This window comes from Sparus aurata, chromosome 4 (assembly GCF_900880675.1).
Source record: "Sparus aurata chromosome 4, fSpaAur1.1, whole genome shotgun sequence".
Lineage (NCBI taxonomy): Eukaryota > Metazoa > Chordata > Actinopteri > Spariformes > Sparidae > Sparus > Sparus aurata.
This window is the reverse complement of record NC_044190.1, coordinates 5053999-5073412: the sequence shown is the minus strand read 5'-3', so window position 1 is coordinate 5073412 and position 19414 is coordinate 5053999. Positions and strand designations below refer to the sequence as shown.

Below are 19414 nucleotides of genomic sequence, written 5' to 3'. Positions count from 1 at the left end.
CACACACACACACACACACACACACACACACACACACACACACACAAAAACATATCTACATATTAATAAGCCATCTTGACTTTTGCTCCTGTGTGTTTCAGCATGCTGATATATTATCTTCAGGCCATTGCCAGGTCACTCAAATTCACTAACAACCAGCTGAGGATGCAGCTCCAGACTGTGAGTCTCTCATGACTCATTATCAGAATGTATCAAGCAATATTTATGTTGTATGTATTTTATGTATAGTGTGCAGGGCTTATTTAAAATATATATACATGATTTTCATACATAGAACACATGCACACACACACACACACGGAAAAATATGTACATATACATATACAGTATATATATAGAGAGAGAGGGATAATTGAATTGGGTCATTGGTAAATGTGCCCTAAATTTGGGTGTGGACATTTTACATTCAAAGAATTAACTTCTCAGGTCAAATCAAGTAAATTTTGTTATACACCATTATTAGAATTACATTTTTATAATCCCAACAACTCAGAACTAGTTACTTAAATAACAAAATATGTATTTCAAATTATTTATGATGAAACCACCCGTAGATGCTGCTCTAAACTAAACATTAGAGTCAAAGATATCCAATGGACTAAGTGTGTCTAAAGTGGGGTTTTCTTTAAATTTCCTCAGGAGCGCACTGATGACAAGAAGAAAGTCTTACAAATGGCTGCAGGTATCTCTGGTGTTTTTTCAGCTCTCCTTTGTGTCATTATTTCTGGTAGTGTTGTGTGTCATGACCCTCACTGAGTGACATTTAACCCAACCGTAGCTAGACTGCAGGCTCCAGAGGCTGCAGCAGACAAGAAGCCAGATCAGCAGGAGAGTGACATCACAAGCCAGGAGACCCCCATCCACACTCCATCGCCCCGACAGAACGGCAGTGTCACAAACTTTCAGTCTCCTAATCGCCGTGGAAACAGCATCCGCACCATCACCCAGTCAGCGTCCAGAGCAGACTTGAATAGAGGAAGTGTTGCTGGATCTATCAGGAGCCCAACAGTGACCATTCTGCCCAAACACAGGCAGGAGCACGTACCTAACAGGTCTCACACACTGATATATTGGTTTAGACAATCAGGTTGACTTTAGACATAGGTGACCTCTTATTGCCCATGCAGGCCATGGGAAAGCCCTATTATGCATTTTTATGAGTAAAGTAAGCATGTTTTTAGTTTGTATTCACTTATGTGCTAGAGTTGAACGAAGGATCCAGTTATTATTGTTCCTAACAAATTTGCAATTGTAATTATAATCGTTACAATTTTCCACTAGTGTAACTCCAGGACAGAATTCATGGTCCAAACATTATTCAACAACAAGGATTTTATTCACATATACATATACATACAACAGTTTTTTCTACACATTTGTTTGTTAAAATGGATTGTAAATTAAATAATAACTGCTGTTCCTCTTTTAGCTGCCACAAAAAATCTGAATAGAAAAGAAGAAAACAAGTGTGTTGTATACTCAAATTTTACTAATCTTACACCTACTGAATACTTAATACTTTCATAAACTAAAAAATAGACTATTATTACAAAAGCAGTAAACTAACAGTGTATAGATTGCAAGGTAACTTTATTTTAACTTTTAACAAGAGGATTTAAATTATTTAACTATGTTTGAGTCTTTTTGTTCCAAATCTGTTCTAGAAAATGAGTGTAGCCTGGGAATGACTGTGGCTGGGTGGGTGTTGTTTTTTAGTATATTTAGGCTCAGTGCAGACTGCTCACTTCACTGATGTCACTGGTGCTCTGTAGATGGTACCAGTCATGTTCTGGTTGTTTGAATCACCAATTGTAGAGCCTTCCTGTCCTGCACTGGGATGAAACATTCCAGTTTGTGATGTTTCCAGTCAGGATGCTTTCTATTGTTCCTCTGTAAAAGTTGACCAAGTTCCAGGCTCTAGAATTTAGCCTTCCTAAGTTTCCACAGAAGGTAGAGCCTCTTCTGTGCTTTTGAGGGATGCCCAAGATATGTTCTCAATGATGGTTATTCAGTGTACAGTGTGAACAGGAGGGGGCTGAGCACACAGCCCTGGGGGGCTCCAGTGCTGAACACAATTCTGACTGCCAATCAGAACTCTGTGGGGTCTGCTTGTGAGAAAGTCCAATATCCAGTTGCAGAGTGTTGAACTCAAGTCCAGAGTGTTAAGTTTTCAAATCAACTTCATGGTGAGATTGTGCTGAACGCTGATCTGAAATCAGCAAACAGCATCCTGATGTAGCTGTTCTTATTCTCCAGGTGTGTGAGGACAGAGTGGAGGGCAGTAGATATGACATTCTCTGTGGATCTGTTGGTTCTGACAGCGTACTGGTGAGGGTCCAGACTGGCAGGAATGTTGTCATGATGTGCTGGAGAACCAGTTTCTCGAAGCACTTCCACATGCTGGGGGTGACAGCCACAGGGTGGTAGTCATTAAGACTAGACACAGCTGACTTTTTAGGTACAGGAATGATGACAGCTGTCTTGAGGCAGGAGGCAACAGTCTCCTGTGAGAGTGAGATAACATGGAAATGGTGGTAATAACATCAGCTAGCTGATCATCACATGTTTTTACCACATGGCCAGGTATATTATCTGGATCGGACTTCGCTGCTGACTCTTCATTTCGGATTCAATCTTTCAATTTAATTAAATTCCAAACTTTATTGCACTCATGGTCCATGTAGCTACACCGGTCCAATTAATTAATGGCCACAATTCATACAGATGTCTTTTCAAGGTTTATTTGCTCTCTCTCTCTGTATTTCAGCAGACACCCAGACACCATGAAAAGTACAACAAAATCAAAGACACAAAAGTTCCACAAATCACATACAAATTCCACTCACTGCCACAGTCGCTCAAGCCAGTGTCCATTAAACACTCGGAAACACATCAGCATAGCCAACATTTGCTAAGGTAAAATAAATAACTTAAAATAATCATTGATGTCCATACAAAGGTAAGTTAACAACATTACAAATAGCCATTAAACATATAAATAAAATGACTGTGTGCGCCTCTTGGACAACATGTAGAATACTTCACTCTGGAGTGGCTTGTTCTTCATCCACAGCCATGCGGTTCTGACCCATAATGCCACTGAAGTGACCTCACCATATGACATCACATTTCTCAAAATGCTACTCAACTAAACTGCAGTATTGTCACACTCTGCAATATATTCTTAAACAGATATGTTTAAGTACCTTTTAGATATATTTCTTATCAACTTTTAATGACTTTATGAACTTAGATAATAATGCACTTATAACAGAAACATACACAATAAATACATCAGTGAAACTGTCTCTGAAACAGTTACTGTCCAGAAAGAAGACAAGACATTGCGTAAAATAAATTATATGAAATCAAATCAAATCAAATCAATTTTATTTATATAGCCCAAAATCACAGTCACATTGCCTCAGTGGGCTTTACAATCTGTACAGTGAACAACATCCTCTGTCCTTAGACCCTCGATTCGAGTGAGGAAAAACTTCACATGTAGATGGAAAAACCTTTTAACAGGGTAAAAAAAAACAATGGAAGAAACCTCAGGAAGAGCCACAGAGGAGGGATCCCTCTTCCAGGACGGACAGACATGCAATAGATGTCGCATGTATAGAAAAGAGCAACAAATCACAGTTTACAAGTTACATTAACAGAAAGTCTGATACAAGTTATGTAAGGTGTGTGGATCCAGGAGACGACCGAGCAGGACGAGGCATCACCAAGTGGAGCCCGAGCCAGACGACCTCCTGTCCACCATGGTGACCTGGAAGAGGGCAGGACACACAAGATAATTAGTAACAGACAGAGAGAGGGATCAAGATTTACAGAAATATAGATATGAGGGGATAGTGAAGCATACATACTCATACAAACTCACAATAAACAATAAAAGATCATAATTTAAAAACAATATAAATTAGTGACTTACGAAGAGACAGCTGTACCAGTTTCTCCACGACTGGAAGTAGTAGCGTTTATTCTCATGCTTGTGTTTGATAACACCAGGCTGATTTCACTTGTAGAGCCATTAAGGCGGTGTCCATGACGTGTTTGTGCCATATGAGCACTGCCTTCCTTGGCACCACGACCCGCCCACTCTGTGAAATAAGATGAAATTTATATTATATAGGTCTTTTTTTATGAAAAAAATTGTAGTTTGTAAATTGAGTAGTTAAACTCCAAAAAACATTCCCAAAAAGAAGTTGAAATACTTGACGCAGCACAAAATATTAATGTAGTTTAACTACCAGCAAGTTACAGCAAATTGTAGCTAATCAATGTAGTTGAACAACATGTAGTTTAAGTCTCCCCAACACTGTGTATTACATGTATGTAATATGTCTGTATACACTGTATGCTGTAGGTCGCTGTTAAGTTAACCTTGTTTGACCAAGTGTGAATAATACATACACCAACAGTAAATTTGTATTAACATTATTGAACTTTTGTGACTACACCCACTCACAACAGCTCTAACTATGGCCCCCTAAACGTTATTAACTTATTAACTCTGACAGCTTATTAATCCAAGTTTTAATTAGTTTGTGGCACCTGCAATTTGAAAGTGTACTTTTGGATATAAAAAAAGAACAATCCCTCAGCTGTAATTTGTACTTCCTTTATATGGACTCCGATCTCTGTAGCACTTTCCCAGTCTACTGACCACTCAAAGCTGCTTTACAGCACTTGTCAGATTCACTCATACACACTGATGACAAATAGCTGAAGGTGCCAGATGCTCATCAGGAGCAATTTGTGGTTCAGTATCTTGCTCAAGGACACTTCAACATGCAGCTAGGAGGTGCCGGGATTTGTACCAGCGACCTTCCAATTACTAGACAACCCACTCTACCTCCTGAGCTACAGCTATCATGATATATACTGTATATATATCATTAACCTGGGTTTCATTGGGGAGTTCTCAGTTTTTTTTCCATCCTGACAAGAAGCACTAAATACTTGCAAATCATGGGAGCTCTTCTGGCATGAAAGGTTGATTTCAAACCTGCTAACTTTATCTTGTTTAAGGCGGTTTTTGTACAAATTTGAGTAAACATTACATCATGGCTGAACAACATACAAATCATACATCATTTAGTATTTTTGGTGTGTTTCAATTTTCCATGCAGTCATTGGTTGCATTCATTTCAGAATTTAACAGTCATTGAGCCCTGTTCCAATATCCATGAGAGTGAACACCATTCTCTTTTTAACTTTGTTAAAAGAAAAAAATCGTTACGCAGCAATGCTGTGCAGTTTCATGCTTTTAAACAGCATTATGCAGTGATAACATGCCAACAATAATATTACATAATGATGATACAGGCTGATTCTTATGTGTTGTCCTTTCTCATAACAGGCCTCCACCATTTCTTGGTGGACCTAGTGGTGCCTGCAGGTCCAAGTCCTACCACCACATGGCATACAATCACCCAGCTCGCTATTCTGACAACATCCACTCTGACCCCCTGTGCAGGAAGACCATACGCTCCTTACATCCTGTTGAAGCTGCAGGGATCATCACTGCACAGAGTTATGGAGGGCGACGCGGTCATACCACCCGCTATGTGATTGTCAACGAGCACGAGCCCAGGAAGAAGCTGCTGCGCTCAGCTACACGGATCCCACGGCATTATCTCATGGAGGAGTCTGCAGAGATCCTGGAGCTGTACCCACGCAACATCAAACGCTACACACCCCGCACAACTCATCACCAACCGCATCCTCACCGGTCCCACCCTTCACAGCAGCATCTGAGTGAAGAGGAAGAGGAGGAGGAGGGAGAGGGAAAATGCAGGAGAAGGATGTCCTTGGGGAAGGCACATCGGCCTCGTTCGCTCTCTGACCTCCACCAGCCAGCACACTTCTACATTGGTGAGCGTGTGGAGAGCCACGTGTCCATGGCTAAAGATGGCCGCACTGCTCGAGGAAGACATGGAGCACCAGAAGAGGATGAAGAGGAGGATTGTGAAGGAGAAATGGATTGGGAAGATTTGGAGTCACATTCCCGGTTCCAGGCCAAAGCAGACCCTCTTCTTGTGCGAACCAGGCGTCATATCCCTTCTCCAGGTAGACACTATCAGTCACCGGCCAGGGTCAGACACATGGAGTCTTACGTGAAGCCCAAGACGAGACCAAAACTGGAGACCCCTCTGACTGAGTCTGACTCAGCCTCCCTGGCCTCGAGCAGTGACCAGCAGAACAGCAGCACTGACCAGTACATTCAGGTCATCCACAACAAGGAGCGCTACCTCAAGTCTGATGCCAGGCAAGGAAAGCTGCCCAAAAAGAGGTCCAAAACCTGCTTTGATCTAAATGTTACAGAGTCAAATGATCTGGTTTCCTCCAATGTTTGACAGCTTTACTATGTATTCTGTTCAAATGTTACTCAAATGATCATAGATAAACATATTATGCTACTGGGTATTAGTACATTGATAGCACAGCTCATTATAAATGTGATCTCTTTCTCCTATGTATGTGGCCTTGTGTCATTTTAAAACAGCAGTGTTGGCTGATTAAATGTCCTATTGTAGCAATGTGTGAAACAATAAAACCACATTACAGTGATAATGTTAATGGAACATCAATGTGCAGCTCACATAATCACCTGCTTCTCCTGCAACCACAATAAAATAGTTGCATCACACGTTGATCCTTCATGGCCTGTGCACTGAATAACAGCGTTCCATCTGGAATGAAATGACCACTACAATTCCCAGCATGCTTTGCTGCAACAGCGAGGACTCCAGCTACAGGTGCGTGAAGTCAACCAGAGTAGAAGAAGAAGAGTCTGCCTTCAAAATAAAATATATGGAACTTCACCCTCGGTTAAATATTGAATTGTATGCAGACCACAGGTACAAGACTTTATTAAATGATCGAATACTATTGTAAATATAGTGAAAGTGTTTTCGTAGCACATGGTACATTTTCATACACGCTCGAGTTTGTGAATAGGGGTTTATTTTGAAAGCCGTAAGCGGAAGTGATTGTTCGGGTGAGTTGTCGCCGCTGCTAACATTCCCGTCGTGTTTATTCATTCAACTGTTTCTGGATTTTAACGTTTTAACCGACAGAGACGTCGGCTGCAGTGTGGCTCTACGGCAGACAGGTTTCATACTGCAGTAGCTGACCGAGTTGTTGACGTTTTGTTTCTATTCACATGAGTCGTAGGTGCGAGCTAGCTGCCTGTTAGTTAATGATGCAGGCAGTGCGTAGCACGTTTCATTCATTTTGGCTAACGTTAGCTGTGTAGTGGCGGCGAGCGCTCACCTGAGCAGGTCTAGTTGTACTTGCTAACGTTAGGTAATGCTACTTGTTATATAGCCCAGCTACAGTGTGACTGACTGCTCTTGGGTCCAGAGATAACAGTGTTGTGTGTAACCCTTTGGCCGCTGTAACGTCAGCTCGTCCTCAAAGTGAATCAGGTCAAGAAGATATCTTCATCACTCTTCATCAGATATTATGGATTATGAGCACAAAGCCAATGCAGCGGCGGACTGCTTGATGAGCTACAAAAGGGATGAGTCCGGATGGAAAGTCTGCAAGAAATCGGTAAATGGTTGCTTTTATCACTGTCTGACATGATATTGAATGATATGTAGCTGGTTTCCGTGCTGACACATGCTGGTCTTTAATATGATGTTAGAGATCCGTCAGGTAGGTTCACTGTCTCGCATGATGTACGTTAGCCTTGCTCACAGACACCTGACAGGAAAGGCTTAACAACTTTTACGAAACTTAACCTTAACCCTCCCATCTGACAAGCAAGTGTAAGAATGTAGACAGTGTGAACTCTTGGTTTGTTGTTGGTCCAAACTGTGATGCAGGTCACAATGTTTTTAAGTGTTTGCAGGAGTGTGACCAATTAAAACATGGAACCTTCTCAAATAAATGTGTGCCTTGTTTGACTCATCACAGCATCAGTGGTTGGTGGACAAAGGTCAGCCACTGGTGCCACATGATGGTTAACATGACGGTAACCTTTTACACTTGCTCCTCAAGTAGAATACAGAAAGATATAATGTTTATTCTGTGTTGTTTTGAAGCATGCAGTGGGTAGAGTCTAACGAACTGCATGTACCAGGGCTGATGAGACAAAGGCAAATGTTGCTCACTTTAAATGTACTCTTTTCTTTGACAGAATGACGTGGTTGTGTCGTGGCGTCCCTCGTCTGAGTTCCCCGGGAATGTGTGAGAGAACTCATCTTCTGTTTTTCTTTCTCATCTAGTTTTGATTTCAGTTCAACTCAATGGTGAAATCTGCAGACAGTCAATAAAAGAATACTTTGCTGTTCTGCAAGTCTATGGTATAAGCACAAGGATAGCTCTGGTGTCTTGTGCCTACAAACAAGAAAAAGTTTTAATGCTATCTGCACCACATAGCATGATAAAAAAACAAATAAGAGCCCTTTGCAGCAAGATACCCCTCAGGAATGAAATTGTGACAGCAGTGGTTAGTTTTCTGTGAGTTTTGCAGTTAACAATCAGCTCCCTCCTCTCTGCCACCACATGAACGCACAGCGGTAAGACCCAGGAACAAACGGGAGGATCCTGCTCTCTGTGCATTCACCAACGGACAGGACTGCCCCTTTATTAAGTCCAGTTGTGGACTGGATAAAGTGAGAGACCAGAACATTTGATTTCTCTTTTACTACATGAGCCGGAGGAGAGCCATGGGTTACTCACCAAACACTCCACAACAATGATTACTTTTGGATTATAGAGCTATTTAACACTTAATTTCATAAAAATGTAGAACTTCCGGCAACTTTAAAAAAGTAGTTATCCGCTGCTCCCAGAAGGTACTGTTCATTTAAACGGCAGGGCGCCTTGTGCAGGACTTCAGATAGCTGTGAATGAATTTGAAATAACATGACTTGAGATATATATATTGTTCATAATTATGTTTCATTAAAACTAACTAACTAACTAACTGAAACTAATAACTCTTGTGCTTTCATTGCCTTAGACTGAGCCACTTATATCTATAGAGGGAGAAACACCTTTTCTGAACGGTCTGCCTTGTAGCACCACCATGTTTACTAGAGATCGATTGAGATTTTCTTGGCCAATTATGATTTCTGTTTTTTAATTCACAAGGTTTTTCTTAAAACTGTAAATAATGGCATACATAAACATGTTGTAACATTCTTTAACGTAAAATTCAGTTGTATGTTTATAATGAAACAGAAACTTCGCTCACTCTAACAATTCTCAAACTAGTGCACTGTCACTGGACAGACATTTTTTGTACAAATAAAATCTGACCTAAAATGAATTTCAGTACATCTCACTTTATCCAACATGTTGTAAGCTATTGTTACCATAACCTGTTGGTGAAAGGGGTGTTTCGTCAGCTGCATACTGCAACCTCAACCTTTAATACCTCAAAATCCTACACACCAGATCTTTAAGGATGATGTGGTCTAAAATCATTAACCAGTTGGTATTAGAAATTAATAGGGATGTAAAAATACCAAAAGCTCATGCATCTGTCTTTAGCCCTTTTTAGATAGAAAAGGCGGCACATTTGCTCCAAGGTAAGGGCGGCAATTTACCGGCCTGTCTTTCTAAAATGGAGGCGTAATATTCCTCCTTTTCCAAAAGCCGCCTCTGAGGTCGGCGTAAACATGTAACGTGACGTGAAGCTCGAAGTTGGGCTGTGAACAGTGACATAGAATTTGTCTTCAAAATAAGAGCTTTACATTGCACCCCATTGGAGTTAAGAACTGGGTTCTTTGCGGGGGGATTTTAATTTGAAAGTAGCGACCGGCCTTAGCCTGCCGACAAAACAACAAGCTAACACAACAAAACAGCCGCTGAGATCGAGGACATGCTAGCATCTCCTGGATCTCAGCGGCTGTCCAGTTGCTCATCTTAATGTCCGCGGGTGAGATGAAGGACTGACTGCTGTGATCAGCTGTTTCCTGGTTTTAAAACTCCCCGGCTGTGGGTCGCACAACAGCGCAGGTCATTGACACCTCCGCCCACCTCACGCAGAGGCCGCCACATTGCCGCCTCGTTTTTAGATAGCAGGCAAGGTGGAAATTTTGAAGACAAATTCTATTTTCACCGTTCACAGCCCAACTTCGAGCTTCATGTCACGTTACATGTTTACGCCTACCTCAGAGGCGGCTTTTGGAAAAGGAGGAATGTTACGCCTCGGTTTTAGAAAGACAGGCCGGCACATTGCCGCCCTTACCTTGGAGCAAATGTGCCGCCTTTTCTATCTAAAAAGGGCTAGTGTACCCTCTGAGGCGGAAAATCGGGAGACCAAAACAGACCCCCAATTTGCCGGCCTCTGTCTAAAACCGCGGACCAGGCCGCCTAAAGGACGGGCAAATTGGCGGCTTGGTGCTCTGTCTAAAAACGGCTTTTGAGTCGAGCATAGAGTGGTGTAGTCTGTAGTCCTAAAACCCAGAAATCAGTTCACATTTTTGCACTTCTGGTTCCCTTGTCTGAAAGTCTGAGGTCTACGAATTGATATTCAGTTAAATGTGTGAAAAAGGTGGGTGCTTACCACAGGCTGAAGATATTTACGCGTTTTGTCCTACTACATAAAATCATCATTAATGTCCCACAGTTTAATCATGAAGCTCTTCATGTGTTAAAAACAGTTAGCGGTTGCTAACAAGTGTCTGAGTGAGACTACAGAGGTTGTCGGGGACATTAAACGTCCTCACAGCGAACACAGAGACTCATCTACTCACTAGTCCGTCTTTACAGGCCACTTTAGTTACACACTATTCTAACTCTGACTTTACAACTTGTACACTGATCAGTTTATAGAAAACCTGGATAGTAATTGTGCAGTAAAAAGTTTAGTTGTGGTGATATTTGAGTCATGTGACCGTGATCTAGTCTGTTTATAGCCTAGCATTAGCTTTTTATTGCTTGAGATTTAATTTACTTTTTAAAAATCTCAAAGTGATGTTCATATGTAAAGATAAACCTGAAGTATCATCAATTTGTGTTTGTCACAGAGATTATTTTCAGTGATATTCTTAATCTAATTAAAGAAAATCCCTCAGGCTTTTTGTTGATGGAACCAGGGTGATGCTAATACCACTCTTTAGAGTGAAACAAATGGAGCCAGCCAATCACGGACAGAGTAAGTCAGGTCTTATGAGAACAAATCTGTTTTCTTGAGCAGTGTGATTGCATCCTCTGCTGTTCAAATAACAATATGATTACAAAGGGAAAGAGGAGAATGTATTCATACTGATTTCCCTCGTGAGATCTATGAACTTTACGAGCAAATAACCACATGATGGGAATTGTCACAGTCCCACAGCAGTATCGCAGCATTTTGTTATAGCAATATCATGACACTGGGTGTATCAGTACATCCCTAGAGATTAGCCATGTAGAGAAGAAGGTGTGTACTGTTAATCTGGGGTTAAATCTGGGCTCTCAAAATCAAATTAGCTTGGGGCCACTGCTGGTATTGTCATCTCGTAGAAGTGCCTCTGCAGCGCTGTGTATTACAAGAAAGCAGAATAATTTATGAAGATTCTGGTTTTACCTCGATTATTTACATATAATTCCAACATTGCAAACAGCAGTTAGTATACATTTTTAAATGATAAGCGTTTAACAGGTTGTGCAGATCTTTTTTTCCCCTGCTCTTAAAACATTTATCCAAAATTTGCACTGAACTAAATAATGAAATACATTTGTACTAATTTCTTGCCTGACACCTGACAGCAAGTAAACGTCTTTATGCACTTTAGTTTTTAAAATGTCAATTTCTACCAACATAAATTTGCAAGCATATTAAACCTTGCACTAGGCTTGCCAAGGTAATCGGTGTTCCCGGTGCTACATGGTGGTTGGGTTTACATTAGTTGCATTACTTGCCCACTGTCATTTTACTTTAAAAAAAAAAATAAATAAATAAAAAGTCCTACGACAGATGCTTCGATTACAAACTCATGGAGGCATCTACTCCAGCAGCGGGTGAAGCAGCAGAGTCAGAGCTCAGAGAGTTATAGGAGTCACATTTAACTTTTAGCGTGGAGGAGAGCAGAATGTAAAAGACAGTTGTGGAGGAGTTGATGTCAAAGCAAAAAGCAAAAGTTCCTGTTTGGCAATATGTCAGTATTAAACTCAAGTCATAATAGAGAACCTGATAATGTTGATGAAGGTAAAGGAGCTGTTAGCTCATTGAGAAGTTAGAGGTGTGCAGCCTGTCGCCTGCAGCTCTTCATCAAACGGTTCCTTCTTGTTCTTTTTTCCCACAGAGTGAATGAAACTAGTGTGAGACTCCTGGTTTAAATCATTGTCCTGTAGTACCTCAATAATCCACCGTCCTGACTGTTCTGAATATCAGTACATCTCACTTTGCCATAGCATTTTGTGAGCTATTGTTATCAAACCTGTTGGTGAAAGGGGTGTTCAGTCAGCTGCATACTGCAACCCCAAAATCCTACACACTGGATCTTTAAGGATGATGTGGTCTAAAATCATTAACTAATTGGTTTCAGAAATTAATGGGGATATAAAAATACCAAAAGATCACGGTACAGTATCTTCACGATATGCAGTGTGTACAGTATTGATTAACTGACTGTTCTATTGTCTGACTCCTCTGCAGTTATAAGGGCGAGGGTATTGTCAGCGGCACCCCGGAAAAAGTGTGGGAGTGTCTGAAACCAGTGCCCAATGGGCTCAGGGTCAAGTGGGACAACAATGTCAAAAGGTTTGAGCTTTTGGAACAAATCACAGAGGTACGTAACTAACTGATCTCTTCTGGTTTGTCATGATCATTCTGTAATGGTTAACCCAGTTTTCACTCCATATAGTTGTCAGATTTATTTTGATATCCATCAGAGATTATTTCTAGAGCTGCACTGGGTGTCTTGACATATCGGTGGCTTCCAAAACTTTAATATCCAAAATTAACCTCAGTAACACAGTAAGGTTATCAAACCATGAGGCATGTGTATGTACAAAGCACATTAAAGGAAGACGAGGGGCAACTTTCACTTATCTCAGCTTGTGATTACATTTTGTTAGTTACCATTGCCAGCCTGATCTATTAGGATGAAACCTCATCTTTTAAAATTAAGAACTGTCCAGTGCAGCTGGATTCGGTAATATCCATTTTTGATTTTGCTTTGTTCTGTTCAATCTTTGAGTACATTCCTCTGTCTCCGATTCTTGTGCAGGACATCTCTATCTGCCGAACAGTCACGCCTTCCGCAGCTATGGGTATCATAGCTCCACGAGACTTTGTAGATGTTATTTTAGTTAAGCAATACGAAGATGGCACCATTTCATCAAATGGTGCGTAATGACTCATTCTTATTTCTTCTGCTTCCTGTTCTTGATTCTTTTGTACTGTCTCAGATGTATTGTGCCATGGAGTAGGGACTGGACTGTTTTATTTACAGGAGGGATAGTGGATTCAAGGTTTAACGTTTAACTTGGCTGAGGATACACTAAGGGTCTGAAAAACATATAGATTACACGTATTAATGTTATTCCATCTTTCAGTGTTATCACTTAGGGCTGGGTGATATGGCCATAAGATGATATGGTGATAAGAATTTAATCTCCGATTATTATTTTTTTTACACCAAACTCAATTTACGATTTTAGTAGATTTTTCTTTCCTTCTTAAAAACAAACTACAAATGACAAAGAAATTATTAAAAGCATTGCTCTTATTTGAATGCTTTTATTGTAAACAAAAGTGCCCTGCCAATTTAAACAGTGCAGCTTCAAACTCACTCGAAAAAGATGCGTCTCTTTGATAAAATACTTTTGTAAACATAGATTTAACATGTCAGACTGCATGTTTTAATAAAAACAGATCTTCACAAACGATGTGTGAACATAACTTTCATTAAATACTTTTTTGCAGCAGGTACCTTTTGTTTAACAAACAGTATTTTCTATCCCTGCAGATGTGTAAACATCAGTAAACATCTGCATGCTGCACAGTGAACATGACATGTAGTAGATGAACAGGACATGAGCTGTCTGCTTGCTGTCTGTTTTACACATTTTTGGCCAGGAAGATGAGTCTGTCTGCTTCCTCTGGCTTCAAACATGGCCTGTTGTGACTTCGTAGCACAAACCTGGGTCGAAAGTTTTCAGCATGTGGATGAACCTCCGGCTTCTCCACTGTATATACGGGCAGCATATCTTTAACTATATGCAACATGACTGCATCTGTAACAACGGTCCACCGGGACTCTTTCTTCTCATACGGGACACAATGATTAAATGATTCCACTAATGTTGGCTGCTTTATAGCAGTTGTTTGTGGGCTGCTGCAGTCTGTACATCTCGTAGTGAACAACAAGTGTCCTACTGTGATACATGCGTCTGTTTGAGAGGCTGAAATAAATGTGTCGGTCCGCTGTCTTTAGTTACAACAGCCTTTAAACAAACGTTGCAGCGGACTGTGGTTTGTTCGAGGTCTGACGCTACAGAACCAAACCACTGATGAGACTGTGACTCTTTAGGGGAGAGAGAGGAGAGAGAGAACAGTTTAGATCTTTTTTTTTCTTCACTTGCCTCTCAGGGCTTCCCAACATTGCCTTTCAATGTTCTGAGCAAGTAAAAAACCACTATGTCCCTGGCTTGCTCTGACTGAAGTGTTGGGGAGAGAGCTAAAGATAAACAGAGACAGGACAATCTATCAGTCTGTCGATCTCAACATGAATGTACTGTCTGTTAATCTCAGTTTTGCTTCAGTTGCATGCCCATTTTGTCTGGCAGTGGCCACACACTAGTGTTTTTCTGTATTGTAGAGTGAATATTTTGGTGCTTTTTCAGCCAGCCCACATAGAGCACCCACTGTCATGTTTAATTGGTGAATACACTTATTTCATTCCTGGCATAGAGATGATTTATACACTTTACATATCTGTCCATTCAATATGGGACTCCAGCCAGGAGATGGTTAGTTAAGTTTAGCTGAAGCTTCATACTGAATAGACACATATAAGAAACATATTGGTCTTCTCATATATTTCTCAACCTCAAAGTAAATACATGTATTTACCCAAAGACCAGATGTTTTCTCTGTTGAACTCAGTGGCTCTGGTTAGACAGCAGCCCCTCACAAGATCAATATCATGTAGAGAATCATATGTTCTCTGTGTCATGTCAAACAGCCGTCAACGTGAGTCACCCTGGCTGTCCTCCCCAGTCCGGCTACGTGAGAGGATTCAACCATCGATGTGGCTGTGTTTGTGTCCCCATCTCAGGGTGAGTACCAACACACTGAACATGTGCAGTGTGTGTTTGTAGAGGATATGCTGGCTTTAGTCCATCTCCACTGTGTTACTTGTGCTTCTCTTCTGTGTGTCACATGTAATCCTGTGTGTTTCTTCCACTTCATTTGCAGAGAGCCAAACAAAACCCAGGTGTTCAGTTTCTTTCAGACGGATCTGGGTGGCCTCCTCCCTCGCTCCGTCGTCGACTCGTTCTTCCCATCCAGCATGGCTGAGTTCTACGGCAACCTGGCCAAGGCTGTCAAATCACTCAAGGACCTTTGACAACAAGAGCTAAGAAATCTACCTTCAGACCTAAGGCCTGCGGACTGATGAGGCCACATGTTCATTCCATTTTACACTGAGATTATCAAACAGTTGCATCTTTTAAATAGATCCAATCCACAATTCTGTTTAATGTACCCTCCTCTGTTCCTTTGTTCCTGCAGGAGTCAGCCTGCCTCCTTATTTAAAAGCAGTTTAAACATTTGAAAAGTCCCACAGTAGGAATTGAAATTTAATTTTATGTAAAATCTATATTTGTACATGTGCTTAACATACAAAATATGTTTACTTTCTACCTGAATCATGAGACAACAGACACTTTCTCTCCTTATAATTGCATACTTCAGTGTGTACTGTAAACATGCATGTTGCATGGACCTTATTTACCCTATGCTGGTATCAGATTATTGGTTTGCAGTTCTGACTCATACCTCATATTTAGTTGTTTGTGTTGTACTTGAAATGCCATAGTTGAACTCATCTCCGCTCACCTGTAAAGCATGAAGATCTTGTATCAGCTAACTGAAGCACAGGTGGGAAGGCACAGGTGGCCTTTTTACACAAAGGCAGCTTTATTTCTTTCTTAAAGAACGCCTTTGAACAGGACAAATCTTTTTGTGCACTATTGAGCAGAAAAATGTCTTCCCCTTTTTTCATTGCACTTGTTTCTAAAGAACATTTCCCCCCCTTTTTTATCTATGTACAAAACCTAAAACTCCTTATTCAGTTTTAAGTCAAGAATCAAACCAGCTTCCTGTAGTTTGTCTCACAAGCTCAACAGAGACTGTTTTAGCTAGCTTCTCCAACCTTTCTGACCTTTGCTTACCAAGGAAGACAACAGCTTACATTGGATTTTCCAGGTCTGCTACCAGACCTTTCTTAATCAATGGCATTTAATGTGGGGGTAAAAATCCCATGTAACATGGACAAATGGCAATCATGTTTTAAGATACAATTAGATATACGATAGTTGTAGTAAAATTAAGTAAAATTACATGATGTAGGATTTTAATTAATTCAGTAGGCATTTTTCAGTGGCTGATTCTGTTAAAGTGAGCACTGGTTTGATATCATTGGTCCTTTGTACTGTGCGAGAGGTTCAGAGATGGTCGTTGGCACTCGTATACCATCTGATAGTCTACATACATCAAACTTGATGTCTCACCCAAGTTGATGTCACTTAGACTGCTGAAACTGCTGAAATCTCACACTCTGTAGGTTATATAAAGCAGGTGAGATGGACAGGTATGTGGACAGAGTCTCTAAAATCCACATCATGTGCTGGAATATGTTGTAGATGTATTCCACTTGTTAAAGTCCAAGTCATGTACATACAGTATTTATCCAGTTCAGTTTCTTATAAAGTGGCCTCAGTGTCTGCACATTGATGGTTTTGTATGGAGAAAAAGAAATGGGGAGATGTACTCCCGATAAGACAGGTGCCAATGAGAGTATTTTTACTTGTCCAGATAAGAGCAGTCTTTAACTCTAGTGTAACACTACAGACACTCAGAGGTCCCTCCACTGTATCCTGCTGTGTTGTTGTTTAACCTAAAGACTTTTTCAGGTCAGACACAGTCTCTCCGCTGTACCTGCGCACTAAAATCAGCCTAACAGCTCTTGAAAGAAAATCATCTAACATCATGTCTGTATTAAATAACTTAACAACATGCCAGTTGCTACTGCATTATATTTACATAAGCGTTATATACAAATGTTAGTTAATCTACCACTGCCAGAATCCTCATCAGGTACTCAGAAAACACACAATAGTACTGTAACATACAAGTTTTAATGTTCTGTTGGCTCGAATACTTCATGTTGGTGGTTTGATGGACACTGTGTAACTGCCCTTTAAGGGAATCTTCATCTTCATTAAGGTTCAAGTGGACACTTCCTTATTGATGAGCTATGGATTTTCTCACTGAACTGACTGGATCAAATATATACCGCTTTAGCATATTCAGAACTTGATTCAGAAATCCCTTTGTATGAAATGAATGAAGATGAGTATCTGAGTCAGGCAATGCTGGATGAAGGATCTGATTCTGAACTGTTGGCCTACCCACCTTCTCCAGAGCCTTTGTGTGTATGATAAGCCATACAGGGTGACATGTTTTAACTAGTCTTTTTTAGTATCACCGTTCCTTTTAAAATGTCTTGGCGCTTTACCTGTAACATCATTTTACCTCACAGTGCAGACAGTAATCTTTATGAAAGACCTCTCAAATGCATTCCACAAGTTCCAAGCTGTAAGAGATTGAGGGATTATTGCTTACATGTGGATGTAAAAGCATTTAAATCTGTGTAATGTTTGAATGGACCCAGATGTTTTGTTTTCTAACAATGTTTTAGAGTGTCTCGATGTAAATACAGGTAGCTGCTTGGTAGAAGAAACACAGTCACATGACGAATACAAAGTGAATCAATGCTGATCACCTTAGTGACTTCCTGAGCCCATTTCTACCTTTAACACGTGATCTGTAACTCATTACTTGATCTGGATAAAGACATTTGTTGCGTCCTGCATGCATTACACTTACACCCAAATACAAATACAGATGGCATCCTTAAAAGGGAGTTCCAATATTTTTAAACCCATGTTCCAAATGTTGACATATTTTGTACTGTTAATTATTCATACTTACCAACAGTTCTGGAATCAGTCCAGTTAATTGTTTTTTTCACAGCTGGGTATTCTGTCAAAGTCACTCCCGCTAACAGTGCTTGTTGTAGCCAGTGACGGGCTAATTATCTGACAACATCAGAGAAATGATTCCTCTGGAGTTAAACCTTTGTGTTAAATTCTCAGTGCTATGTCGTAGTAGGAAACTTGTTTCAGTTTCTTGATGACGTCTCACCTATAATCTAAGAGGCTTCTTCACTTTCACTTAGTGTTAAACCAACATTGCAGAGACAAGCACTTTAGCAGACATGACTTTGACAGTCAGAGTTGTCCCAAATGATTATCTTGCAGCTATTAGTCAAGGCAGTCTACTTGACCAATTCCAACACTTCTGGTTTGTATGAATCATTTACACACCAAAGCTTGGTGTAAGGCCTATGTTTAAAAATACTGGAATTCCCCTTTAATACCTGATGGAAATTGGGTCCTTATCCAGTTCACAGAGACCACCTGCTGGGTCGTCTCTGTGAGGGCTACTGCTGAAAGTTGTGACTTACTGTATCTGCAGAATCATCAGCACCTGTCACTGAATTCTCCCTAGTTTTTCAACATGTCTGGACTCATCCTCATCACTACAGAGTCCACTGACAGAAAATACAACTTCTTATCAGTAGGAAAATATAATTTCTTGGTAGCCTGTGGTCCTGTATTGATTTACACCTTGTGTATTTTCTGACCTCAGTGAACATTGGCCAACAACGTGCTGTATCCACAATGACAAGCTGGTGAAAGAGCATGTAAATTATGGTGAAGCCAGTCCTGGTTGAACCCTTTAAGCAGTAAATTGTGACTGTGGTGGACTTTTTAACCACTAATGAGACCAAATTTTGTGTTTTGTGATTGAGATTCAGATACCGATCCAACTTTTCCTTGTGGATTGTTCTGACAACTTGTGCTCCAACAAACAGTTCAGATATTTCTTGTGTCCTGTGTCACACGGATCAGACGTCGTCCTGGCTAATTTAATACAACAACAAGAATATATTTAAAATTGATACATGTCAAATGTTGATCACTTACTGCTTGTATGAGATCTGCTGTTCTGTTGCTCTCAACATGGAGTTTTACATGTTTTGTCAGACCACATGAAACTGTTTATATTGTCAATTCTGCACCCGGTTAATTTGTAATTCACCAGCATTAAAATGATTAATAGGAACATCATGTTGTCCACCAC

The 19414-nt window shown here is 40.5% G+C and overlaps 2 protein-coding genes across 3 annotated transcripts in view; both read left to right on the top strand.

Annotated features, from left to right (window-relative positions):
* Positions 1-6682, top strand: part of tmc3 (transmembrane channel like 3) — a 52784-nt gene extending 46102 nt beyond the window's left edge. The window contains exons 19-22 of the mRNA XM_030413638.1: positions 102-180; positions 661-703; positions 800-1073; positions 5393-6682. Of these exons, the coding sequence (XP_030269498.1) occupies positions 102-180; positions 661-703; positions 800-1073; positions 5393-6389 (1393 nt within the window). The 3' untranslated portion in view covers positions 6390-6682. The remainder of the gene's footprint in view (positions 1-101; positions 181-660; positions 704-799; positions 1074-5392) is intronic.
* A 322-nt stretch (positions 6683-7004) lies between these two features.
* On the top strand, positions 7005-19401 carry stard5 (StAR related lipid transfer domain containing 5). 2 transcript variants are annotated; one of them, XM_030413639.1, is made up of 6 exons: positions 7005-7590; positions 8180-8229; positions 12635-12767; positions 13209-13326; positions 15168-15261; positions 15401-19401. In XM_030413639.1, exons 1-6 carry the CDS (start codon positions 7501-7503, stop codon positions 15549-15551), a joined length of 636 nt encoding a protein of 211 aa, XP_030269499.1. In that variant the 5' UTR covers positions 7005-7500; the 3' UTR covers positions 15552-19401. The 2 variants fall into 2 exon arrangements, with proteins under 2 accessions (XP_030269499.1, XP_030269501.1); XM_030413641.1 differs by lacking the exon at positions 8180-8229.
* The last annotated feature ends 13 nt before the right edge of the window (positions 19402-19414 follow it).

What these genes read in the sequence shown, in the direction of transcription:
- stard5 (XM_030413639.1), top strand. Translation starts at nt 7,501, where the DNA reads ATGGATTATGAGCACAAAGCCAATGCAGCGGCGGACTGCTTGATGAGC. An exon ending in GGAAAGTCTGCAAGAAATCG is followed by an intron (nt 7,591 to 8,179) that starts GTAAATGGTTGC and finishes TTTCTTTGACAG; the next exon opens with AATGACGTGGTTGTGTCGTG. An exon ending in TCTGAGTTCCCCGGGAATGT is followed by an intron (nt 8,230 to 12,634) that starts GTGAGAGAACTC and finishes ACTCCTCTGCAG; the next exon opens with TTATAAGGGCGAGGGTATTG.